The sequence below is a fragment of the Lepisosteus oculatus genome, chromosome 1 (genome assembly GCF_040954835.1).
Source record: "Lepisosteus oculatus isolate fLepOcu1 chromosome 1, fLepOcu1.hap2, whole genome shotgun sequence".
NCBI lineage: Eukaryota > Metazoa > Chordata > Actinopteri > Semionotiformes > Lepisosteidae > Lepisosteus > Lepisosteus oculatus.
In genome coordinates this window covers 69,666,027-69,679,031 of record NC_090696.1, presented here as the reverse complement: position 1 = coordinate 69,679,031, position 13,005 = coordinate 69,666,027, and the positions used below count along the sequence as shown (strand labels likewise).

The following is a 13,005-nucleotide window of genomic DNA, read 5'->3' as shown; positions in this document are numbered from 1 at the left end:
TGACACTTTAAAACCTCTTATTTAGATTCATATACAAACAAGGAAAATCTACCTTTTAAGCTTTAGGTTTCCATTGAATTAAGTTAAAAAATATTCTGCTCTCTGCCACTATCATGCTTCAGATGGTTAGCAATCCAGACTGTGACTGGAAATCCCAAGGAAAAAGTGTACAGTTGGCAAACAGCACCCAGGACAAGGTTTAGGTTAGTTGGTTAGTGGTCTTTCAGCTTTTTGGCACAAAAAAACTTGTATGCCTTGTAGCTTGCAGTGATATCTATGAGGGGTGAACTGCCAGCACCATCTCCCTTCTCAGCCACTGTGAAGTTTGCAGGTTGTCAAATGGCAATTGGCTCTACTGCTGGAGGAGGGATATGCCTATGTGTTTTATTCCTTTCCCAGCTGTATGGAAAAGCTGCAAAACTCTATCCCAGCTGCAAAACTGAGTCCTAAGACAAAAAAGACTCCAAATCAGGTGGAAATATAACAAAAAGTAGTCTTTTCACCATTAGACTGGATTAAAAAAAACAAATTTTTAAATGGCTTGTACACATTCTTTTTATATTTTTTCCTCACTTTCACCAGACCACATTGTAAATGGTTATTCCATTTTAAGCAGAACAGAATATACAGTTTTTTACTATTATTAATTAATAATGAATTATTATGTACTATTACTGTGTATTCTATTGTACTAGCTATTATGACAAGTAATGGTGATCAATGGCTTTTTGGCAGAAATGAAAAGAGTCCTGAGTGCTGAGTATTTGCACCAGGTAAAATACAGCACACTTGATACCAAACCTATTGCAGAAAGTAGCATCACCACTTGGAACCTGGATAGTGCTGGTTTGTCCCTGAAATTAGTCTGTAACAGACTTGGTATCGAATGAGCCCTAATAAATGGTTTTATACAAATAAACATTTCTTAAAAAGCCATTTGTTTTTGTTCTTGTGAAATGATGATGTTAATGTTAAAATTCAAATATTTTTTTGTTGACGTTAATATTGGATATATCTTTGGTGCAATATGTTAACATTAAAATTATAATCTTGTTATTGATGTTAATATTAGATATATATTTTTGTGCAATCTTATGTTCAGTATCTTTTTCTGAAACTATGCACACTTAGCTTTTTTAAATAATAATAATTCCATACACTTGTATAGCACTTTATCTGGATAAATAAATAAATAAATGTACTTAATCTGAAATGCTGGTGACCAGTGAAAATAACAGGACTGTAAATGAAATCACATGGTTTATGGAGTGAGAGCAAGGGAGGAAATGAGGGATATGAGTTATCAGAAAACAATACATAAAAACCCACATTGTGTGGGCAGGAAGGGATGTTTAAGCATGTCTACGAAATCTAAAAACCGAAGTTAAAGTAACCGATTTACTTCCTAGAGTAGAAATTGAATGTACAGCTCTGGAATTCTAACCATTTTTTCTTAGAACCTTCCAAAGCTGCACAGTACACAAAAGACAGGTGAACAAACATTGATACCGTGACTCAGAAAACTAATGCCTATGAATAGAAGTTAAGAAGTTGAGAAAAAGAATTTAGAGCCAAGGAATGAGCCATTATGGTAAAGCAAAACTCTGGAACTTGAAAGGTGTTGCAGGGTGTTAGAAAGGGATGTTTCTGAGAGGTAGTATTGCATCCCAGTTGGGGATAAGTGTTATGGTGTCTTACAATTTCACTCATGAGGTGTTACCTTTTATGTTTATCATACAGTAAATCCCAAATGTGGAGGATCAGTCTAATCCCCTCTTTTATTCTTTCATGATAAATGGAAAAGCATAAGGCCATGTCTCCCTTTCAAGACATTGAATTAGTTTTATAAGTAAAAACTAAAATATTCAAATGACTACAATTGGTCATTGGCAGCCCTGCGTAGTATATATTGCTAAATGATTTTAATTCAGGTAAGTATGGCTCACATTGGAGAATGCTGTGAAAATTAGATCAAAATATTTGTGCAAGGTACTATTGATATTGTTTATATCAAAAATAATCTTTAAGATGATTTTTTCCATTGATTTTTATCAGTTAAAATCTGATGTGCTTTTCAACATTTATTGAAACATAAGGTCATGGAATCCTGGGAGAATAAGGTAAATAACATTCCTTTGTGTGAGACACTAAATTAACTACTGTATTGAAAAAGAAACCTACAGGTGCTTGTGTATGAATTAATAAATGTCAGAGAAATGCAGAAGAAGAAGGTCAAAAGTGACGTCAATCACATTTGGTGAAACAACTACATTTAATTTTGTAAGTGTACTTGAAGAATGGTAAATACAGTTGTTATCCCCAAAAAAGATTTGTTTCTCAAATTATGTGTAATGTACATGAATATTGTATAGGTGGAGATATATTTTGATAACTACTATAGTAGACTGAAGAATACAAAATTAACAAAGATACAATATATTCTTGCTTAGAGCTGTCAACTAAGGAAAATTAACAGATAAAAAGGTGAACCATCCCCCCAAAAAATGTTACTTCTTTGACCCAATTTCAAAGAAAGAGAACTGTACTCTCTAAAACAATTGGACATTGCCACCATCAGGGGAGGAGGACTGGGCCATTATACTGTATATCACTGAGGCAAATGCATTTTTCTAATAGGAAATGGTTGTTTTAGGCTCATATTTTGTGTAGTAAGCAAAATTTTCATTCTAATGAACACAGGACTCTGTTGACAAATTGCAGAATTGCTCAGTTTAAACATCAAGCTAGGGATAGGTTTCACAATCCCATTTAGTACTTAGACATTTGGTAACCTCATGGTTGTATTTAAGGGCCCAATTTAAATTTAGGAAGAGTGATACCTTTCACAAAACTTTATTTTTTGGATGGATTTGGCTGCTTAGGGTTTGTTGCATAGTTCAGGAATTGTAATTCTGAAAGTGATTCAAAATAAAAGTGTGAAGAAAACCCATCCCATTTGGTAAACTCAATTTCCAAGTGGAAGCAGAAGTATAAATAGTCAGAATTGGTTCTTGTAATCCTAACCCTGGGCTGGCCTGAAATACATGGTTATTTAAATATCTTGTTAACAGTGTTTTTCAGATGGTTGAAAATTTCCCTAAAAAATACATTACTGAAGCAAAGGTTTTGACAAGAGTTTTTCTCAAAGAAATTGTGTAGTAAGGAATATTTTCACTTCACCTATTTTCACCTATGAATACAGGGCTTCGTTAACGGATTGCAGAATTACTCAGTTTAAACCTCTACATTGGGTGAACCCTTTCACTTTTGTCCTTTCGGGTAGAAGCAGAAGTATAAACCAAGTCCAAACTGGATGGTTCTTGTAACCCAAACTCAAGGCTGACCTGACATTTACAGTATGGTCATTTAAATATCATGTGAACAGCTTTTTTCAGCTGATTGAATATTTTCCTTAAAGAAGATACATTATTGTAGCAGACTCATTTATAAGAATTTTTCTCAATGGAATTAATTGTTTTGGGCTCATATTTTGTGTAGTAAGGAACATTTTCAAATCTGATGAATACAGGGCTTCATCAACTGATTGCAGAACTGCTCAGTTTAAACCCCAGCTAGGTTTAAGATTTGCCATCCCTAAGTGCTGTACTTAGACAGTACTCATGCCTGTATTTTGGGGCCCACGTAAAATGGAGGAAAAGGTTACAAGAGGAATCGGATCCATCCATCCTTTCTCTAACATCTTTATCCAATTCAGGGTTGCGGGGGACCTGGAGCTTATCCCGGCAAGCAATGGGTACAAGGCAGGATACACCCTGGAGAGGACACCACACAGGGCACACATACAGTACATACTGTACAGATATAAAGTACACACACTCTCACCTGTGTTAGTGTTTCTAAAGGTTACTTAACCTAACCATATGTTATTGGACCTTGGGAGAAAATTGGAGCTCCAGGGGGAAACCCACACGAACACTGTGAAAACATACATACTCTTCCAGAAGGCCCCAGGAATGAGAGGCAGAGATGCTAACCACTGCACCACTGTGCCACCCAGAGTAACCTAATAATCCTTTAGGAAGAGTAGCCAATGACCTAATATGGTATAGTATACCCATGCTATCATGTGATAGGCCTGGTGGTAACTGTGGCCATGTTGTGGATGCAATAACACATTGAAGACACTGCTAGAAAATGTGAAAGGGCATTGAGATAGCATTTGAAAACATTCTGAAGAGGCAATAGTCGGCACAAACACACTTTTAATAGAAAACAATTCTCTCATCTATAGGGACTCAGAAAGAGCCAAAGTAAGGACATTGATCTGAGGATCTAAGACTTTAAGGCCCTTTGGCTATTGACATAGGACAATAACAGTGCCCTCTGCCCCAGTTTCTGTGGTGTAATTTGAGCATAGAAATTAGAAGAGAGGCAGCATGATGTGGCTATCAATGTGAACCCCTGGAGGCTGTGAGGCTTGACTTCACCAAGGACAGGAGCCTTCACTCTGCCACACAAGGAAGTGGGATATTCTTCCTGCATGCAAGTGTGCCGTCTGTTGTGAGATAAACTGTTTTTTTTGTTTGTAGAAGGAACTGATGCCAAAAAAGATTCAAATGATTCAAGAAAAAAAGTCATTTGAATTCCCGAGAATGAGTGTTCACTTATTTGTTTAGTGTTTTGTTGTTTTAAACATTAAAGCTACCTTTTTTTAGACAGCTGAGCAGTGAAAAACAGCAAACTGTAAAATGTTTACTACTCTAGATTGCAGACCTTAAGAATGCTGTGAAGGGAGTTAAATGACTATATTAATTCATGATTTTGAATTTAAAATGAATGCATTATGTAGTTAATGGACTATTGGTTATCTTTATAGAAACTTGCTTTTATTTTATTTTTTCAATTCATTGCAGCCTGGAAGAGATTTCTGATTCCACTAAAATAGAAAGATGGTGGGTTTAGTTTTTCAAGATATTAATATTTTGTAGCTAAAGCCAAGTTGTTCCCTTTGGCTGAAGAAATAATTCATAATACAAACTGCCCTTTAAAGCAATACATTAGTTAAAAAAAGAAGTAACCTATTGTGGTTCTCTGTGAAAAGTAGTTGAGAAATAAATAGCTTTTGTATATTATTAATATAAATTCTTATTATTTTAATTTGTGATAGTTTTATTAAATTATCTTCAAAAACCATCACTTAAATCAAACCCCAGGAAAATATGTTCTGCTCATCATGTCAGAAATTTCTGCACATCTGTAAAGGCAGCCTTAGTGTCAACTCTTTTTATACGTGGCAGCTCTATTGGATGTTTGCTTCCTTGTGTTATTGATTTTCCCAGGGAGGTCAAGTTTATCTAAGGACAGTTAGTTGTATAAAAACTATTTTTTATTTTAAAATGACAGTAATGATTTGTTTTATAATTGTAATTATTTTAATCCTTTACTTTACTTACTTCACTATACTTTAAATAATTATGTAGTTACTCTTATATTTATAGTATAAACTGTAATATGTACTTGTCATTACAGAAAATAGCTTCATACATATACAGCAGTTCAAATTGTCACCTGTGGAATTTATGGGAAAATAGAATAAAATGCATTACTTGTAATGTTATTTGCATTTTATAAAATCAGATTTAAGGGTTACTATAGTGAGGACTAAGATCATAGTTATAGTGATTTAAAAGGTTTCATTTCTATAAAAGCATTTATTTTAAGTTGTCAAGTAACCAGAGTTCAAATGCTCTGTAAAAAACAAGCAATTTAGTACTGCATGTTTAGCCTCATCATGTCTGAGTATAACAGCAAGAACGTTTGGCAACAAATTCTAGATATCTATCTGTCACAAGAGAAATTATTTTCTGATATCAGGGAAAAGATGAAAGTCATAGAACATCAGGGCTATCTGAGCGTAGGATAGACTGTACCGTAGAAGAGCAGCTGCAGAGCTAAAGGGCAGGTTTATGCTACAGTAAATGGCTTCCTGCAAATTGAAATCTTGGAACTGTGCTCATATTAAGACAAGACAAGTTTAAAACCTTTCACACATCACTGGCAAGCAAAGAATGCAGCTCTCCTTTCTAAATGGATCACCCACACATTTTTATTGTAGGCTGTTGAGCAAATTTAAAAGAAGATTTCATAACAAAATAAATTCCTATAAGAATAAAATGAACAAAAAAAGAACACTTCCAATAGTTCTGAAAAAGAAATGAATGCTATGTTTTGACCATTTTGATACTATGAATTTACAAAAGCAAATAAACCTATTGCTTTATAGCATTGTGGTGAAAGAGACTACAGTTTAGTTACAGAGTTTGATATGTTGTATAATTTAATTAAGTTACAATTGTTTGTTATATTGTACAAACATTTTATATTTTATATAGTGTATTCTATGCATTTTAATTGTGGGGTACTTTTAACTTAGCTATCACTATATTGTTTGTATATACTGTATGTTTATCAATGTTTAATTGTGGAAAAGACTGATTTTCTTTCTCATGACCTTAGACGTTTAGTAAAGAGTAGTTTCCTTCGTCTGGTGTCTCTAATTATAATAAGGCCATGTCTAAGTCTTTTAGGGACTTAGATTACTGATGTTTGTAAGTTTTAGATCATGTTTTTGTTTCTGTGGGAAATGTAAAAAAGGAAGTTGTTTTTTGTGTTTAAATGATGCATTAAGAGTCTAGCTATGTTGCAGGGTTGAGTTCTTGGGATAAGACCAATAGCAGTTTAGCCACCATTTCTTCCAATTCTTTTATGTGTGCACACCTTTACAACAGCATCCCAGATATTGTGAACTGTCATCCTACAAACCACACTAACAATTTGAAAGCCTGTTGCTCCGTGTTCTTTGCATTTATCACAGATGTGACACATATGGGAATGGAGTAGTGGCTTGCAGGCTATGTTTACTTGAGTCGTGCACATAATGTTTGGTGTTTTTGTTGAGTATGGTGTGTGTGGTTTTTTTTTTGTGTGTCTGCTTCTCTCTCCTTCTAAGATCTTCCTACTGCCCTGGAGCAATCAGCACAGTGGGCGGCAATATTCTACGATTCAGTGGCACACTGTTAGGCAAGACACCTGTCAAATGCCACACAGCACCAGTGGCAAATAAGATGTCTGTAGTGATGAATCACTGGGGATTAGAAAAGGAACAATAAAGGGTGGGAAGAACACAAAGGAAGGAGGAAGGAAGGAAAATAAACCACATCAAATAACCATTTGGACAAAGACACAGTCCACAAGTAACCCACCCCAGCTGTTTATGTTTGCCTTCATTCCATTATCACCAGGAAATTCCATCACCTCAGTCAAGTCCTGAAGTCCTTGCTCATGTACAACCTCCAAAGAGAAGGATTGGCTGGCCATAATGGATATACTGTATAAAACTCAGTGTGTGCATATAAAAACTCTCTCTGCCTCACTTGCTCTGTTGTTTGTTGTAGCCAGCCAGGGCATGGGCCATAGAAATATATTGGCTCATGGAGAAAGTATCATGACTACTATCAGGACTATCAGGCCAAAGTAAAATGCAAGTGAGACAACAAACCTACTGTACTTTGTGTTATCTGCTTTTTTGGATATAAGAAGAAGGAGCTCCTGTATGGCTGTATTTAGCTGAGTTAATACTCATTGGAAATATTGGAAGGTCAGACGGCAGTGGCTCGGCTCAGAAGAATAGCCTATTGCTTTGTTTGAGATTAAAGGACAGTTTTGTCCTCTTGAGCGCTGTCACCGGCCAAGTGACCAGGTTTGGCTCAAAAGAATTGAAACTTCCACACAGCAGTCTTCAAATGCAAACAAAACTGTATTTATTGCCATCAAGACAGGGTTAACAAAAAAAGAACCTTCACAGGAGTACTCTCCACACCTTTCATCCAAGGCACCCTCATCCATACTGAGCTCTCCCAGTCCCTTTTATAGCCCCTCCTCTTCTAAGGAACATCCTCTTAAAGGGACTCGCTCACATTTTCCTAACAGAGATAGGCAGTTTGACCAAAATAAAGTATTTGACCTTCCCCAAAAAACGTATAAATTTTAACAGAGTCATGCAAAACAACAAACCTTACATCTGTTATTTATAGATGGCTCGCCAGTAACCTTTCCCTTTAAGATCTTTTGTGTGATACTACAAACAGGAAAGGTGACTGGTGGCCATCTTGATCAACACAAAACAATACAATACAATACTCAAAATGGGGAAAACACTCCAGTGCTTTTAGGGAAACAACAAAAAGGCTAAGTATATATAATTCTGTCTGACACGATAGGAAAAATGTGGATAATTACAGGACAAATGTGAAAATATTAGATAGGATGCTTTAAAAACGATTTTTTTAAAGATGAAATATCATAAATTACAGGTTGAGTAAAATGTAGTTTTGAGTTATTATTTACCATCTACTGTATACCATGGTATTGGTGCATACTGTACACTTGTACACTTACAGTAGGAGGTACGTACAGTAGTGTTATTGTGGTTTAATGTAATAATAATTATAATAACTGTAGTTATATACTGCTTCACTTCCCAAATTATACTAAATAATTTCACATACTGTATGTAGGAGGGGACCCACTTTATCCACCACTGGTGGGGAATTCACCTGGGTCACACATAACTGACATTATGCACCATCAGCAGGGAAAGTGGAAAGTTAGAATTACTCATAAGACATATGGTCTTGAAACATTTAATGACCAAATAGTCTAGATTTTGGACCTTGAAGGTGTCATCTAATAAATTGCCCTTTTCCTGGTTTAGAAATCCTGGTTCAGAGGAAATATTACCAACCACAGGTACAACAATACCATTTATAGCAGCTATCTGCCTTGATTGTTGCAGGCTCTCATCCCAATACTGATCAGGCCCAGCAATCGGATATTAAAAACTGTCCAAGTTTCAAGCTAAATGGGTGTTATAGTGACTATCGCAGAGGTTGAAGTCTGAGACAAAAAATACAGGCTGCCTTCTTGGTGCAAGGAAGAACAAAATTTCAGCACATTTCAGGTCCTGAACTACGCTTCATTACACAGGCAGTCAACTTGGTTTACTGAAGAAACCAATATTCACATATTTTCACAGTCTAGTACTAGACTTATACCTGCAAAGATTGGTGCCGACTGTTGAAAGATTTTTTGAAAGGGAACAGTTGCATAAGGACCTTCATCTGAGAATGACTTGTTGCATGTGGAAAAAAAAATGTCATACTTAGCAAATTTCCAGCTTTAAGGTTCTAAGTTTTCTGCTTGAAAGTCTATAAATCCTTATGTGTTGTACAGTACATGCACATCACAGATCTACAGTATGCCTTCACAATCTTTTTTTTCCAAATATGTGAGTGGAATTTTAACTGTTTTAAAGGTATGATAATATTGTGAAAGTAGCTACTGTATATTCTTCTTAAACTGAGAGGTATAGACTTGTTTTTCATTTATTATATCTTTACACTGCTGTTGTTTTAGCTATTAATGCAGGTATTGCTACTGTATATTGCATACAAATGCTAGGTCTTTGCACTACAGTATATATTGTGTAATTTTAAATTATGTTTACTGATCCTTCAGAAATCAAGGTATTCTGCTAAAGTGTTAGAGCCAGATCTTGAATAGAATAACCTAGTTTCAGCACATGCTGTACTATGGCCACTCTCTAATCTCTGGAGGTATTTCAGGTAATCTTTACCACTGCATGTACAAGTGTATAAAATATCTCTTCATCCACTTAGTTTTATTTTTTACCTGACAGTAATTAAATACTTAGGGTAGATGTGCTCATTTACATCAGATGCTGATTGCAATACTTGTGATTCTGAGGTTAGGGTTGTCATTTGATCAAGTGAAACATTATTTAGGACTTTTATTTATGCCACAGTTTCTAGTTTTGTAAATATTGTAAGTCAGATTCAAACAAGACAGCTGTATTTTAAAAGAAATATAATATATTGGTTAATTATTCAAAAGCTACTTAAGAGAGATTTGAGTATGTGTTTTTATGGAATGTTAATATATTCAGTCCAAAAAGTTATTGGTCCCAGCACAACACCTAAAGAGTCCCTGGCATGTCAATGATTAGTGGTTTACCCTGATGGTTTATGTTGAACATTTTTTTATTAAAATTTTACTTTTATCCCCTTTAGGATTTATTAAGTGGCAGTTGCCATAACAACGCCTTGGCAGGGATTCACAGATAAACCACAATGGGTCTCCTGGCACAGCTTGGACTCCTCCTGTGGAAAAACTTCACTCTCAGAAAGAGACAAAAGGTATTTATCTGTCTATTTATCTGAAATGTAGGTATGGATTCTGTGTTGGAAATAAAGGTTAAAGTGTACAGTATATGTATTTTGAGTGTTTTTTGCAAGAAATAATGTTCTTTAATGCAGACAACAGACACATGACCTGAGGCAAGTTAATACCAGTGCAGCAGCTTTAATATACCACAGCAATGAAAGTAGGTTTCTTTCTTGTTAGCAAATATTACAAAGAAATGTCACCTTCAATTTCTAAAAAACAAATCTGAAGTGTTTTGCTTCACATATAAATTTAAACTAATGTAATCTATTGTAGCATACAGAAAAATGCTATTCTTACGCTTAATGTTGCCAGATGTGTATTATTGTTGTGCATTTGATAAATAAATTTAGATTGATTGATTGATTGGTTGATTGATTGATTGATTGATTGATTGATTGATTGATTGATTGATTGATTGATTGATTGATAACTATTCAGCTTGTTTGATATTACAAGCAAATATCAATCATGCATTCAGAAGTTGAGGGCTCAATGACAGCAGCCTTTAGATTTAAGTGCACATACTGTAAACTGTACAGTAGTGGTTAGGATGTAGTTTTGTGGAAGAGTAATGGAGGCAGAGAAATAAATAGTATAGCAATTGTTTGAAGGGTCTATCATTTCTGCTGGATGTTCTAAAAGACACTGCCAAAAAGGCTATTTTTCCATTTGTCCCATGCATGTCAAATCATTTTCTTTTCATCTAACGTACACTAGATCTTCAATGTTTTCCCCATTCTTTCCATATATTTTATTTAGATAAAATATAAATACATGCCATGATAATAAATGTGGAAAATGATACGCCCTGCTGTAGTGATGTTACACGTTTTTTGCAAATAAAGTACCATGAAAATGACTCAAACTCTTGAAGACTGTAATAAAGTTATTACATGACATTATAATGGTAAATAATGGTATCTGTATCTGTAAAATGTGTTTTATTTTAGAATAAAAATAGATTTTCATAAACTATCTATTCAAGTAAGGGTGAGTTACTTACACTTAAATTCAGAATCATTTCTCAGTGTTCATGGAAGCTGGAATTTTCCTGTTCTTTACCCGTACACATACAGTACTGTACATGTACACACAGACATATACATATTTATTGCTCAATGGGTAGTTATCTTTTCCTGAATAAATATCACAATTGGGACATATCTCAAATCTTATGGTTTAATGTTTTTTAAATTAAATGTATATAATATGTATACAGTAGATATTTTTATTAATGAAATATACTGTAATTTTACATAAGAAAGATAGTCCAACATTTGGACTGAAACAATCATTTTCTATATATCATATAGAGTTACAAATGTAGCACAAATAGAAAAAAATCCAAGTCAAGCAAAACTAATTGCTTTCTGCCTACGTAGCATGTTTTTCTCTTAAATGTATTCCTGAGAGGCAGAAGACATGCTGGGCAATACCTACCCAATTGATACCTTGGAGACATTCTCTCTGGAGATTGTCCCTGCCATGAATGAAAGAAAAGCTAATGAACAAAACTAGGACTGGGGGCTTGACGTTCTGTTTTCTCTTTTCAATGTACATTATAATTAAGGATAAGAACACTTATGAAAAGGTCATGTGTCCAACTTAAATCACTTGCATAACAATCCTGTTATCTAGGGGAACCTAACACAGCATCTAACTCTTTTGAAGGATACCCATGTATTAAATTCAGTGGCATGTATTGGTTAATTTTCTTGGTTAATTAAAATGCTCCATTATCACAGCATCTCCTTTAACAGGAGTGTTTTTAATGTCATCATAAGAATTTCTTTATTGTTACTGTTTGAAAAAAAACATGCCCTATATACTGTAGCATACATCTAGCTTTAGACAATATCTTATCTTGCCTGCAGTGCAACTCAGGAATATTAACATAGTTTTGTATCAGTATATTCCAATATACATTAGCTTAAAAATAATATTTGCCAAATCCTACTATGATTTTCATCTGCCTTTTCTTTTCTGAATAATATATTATCCCTTAAATTTTGTCATTCCATCACAATACATAGAGATACTTTGATTCAGTCTTCAATTTCGTGGAAGGAACTAATGAAGCATTGTACACTGTATATAACACCAGAACTGCACTCTAAAAAATAAACTGACTAAAGGACACAAATTAAAACTTCGACATATTAGACGGTATATTTATCAGCTGAAATTATGGGCCATTTCTTTGGCTTTTTTGTAGGGATCCTTGTGTTTTCATGACTTACTTTTTTATTACTCTCTATAGATCTACTACTCTTTATACTTCAGGTGGGTAGCTGTGTCAGCATGCGTAGGTTGCAAAGGAACAAGTAATAGGTTTATTCCATGCTGAAAAAAAGAAGAAAGAGAACACAATGTTTCGGCCATGGAACCTTCTTCAGGTGTGGACACCTGAAGAAGGCTCCATGGCCGAAACGTTGTGTTCTCTTTCTTCTTTTTTTCAGCATGGAATAAACCTATTACTTGTTCCTTTACTCTTTATACTGTCTAAAATGTGTTTCAGTATTTGACTTCTATCCTGGGGGTATTATTTGGAATATAACATTTATCTTGAGGTTATAAGGCTTTTGAGTATTCCACTTTAGTAAGAATGTTTTCAAATTCAGACGAAATGACAGATCAAAGCTATTTAATGGTTTCATCTTGTCCTGCAATAAAATGTATGTACACTCTGGCAAAGTCTTGAGAGAAATGTAACATTGAATATTAAGTATGATAAGGTAT

The 13,005-nt window shown here is 34.6% G+C and overlaps 1 protein-coding gene across 1 annotated transcript in view; it reads left to right on the top strand.

Moving 5' to 3' along the window:
• LOC102683509 (phospholipid-transporting ATPase ABCA1-like) overlaps positions 1-13,005 on the top strand; it is a 310,746-nt gene that overhangs the window by 13,273 nt on the left and 284,468 nt on the right. Inside the window, exon 2 of the mRNA XM_069192079.1 lies at positions 10,110-10,235. Coding sequence (XP_069048180.1) covers positions 10,170-10,235 — 66 coding nt within the window. The 5' untranslated portion in view covers positions 10,110-10,169. The remainder of the gene's footprint in view (positions 1-10,109; positions 10,236-13,005) is intronic.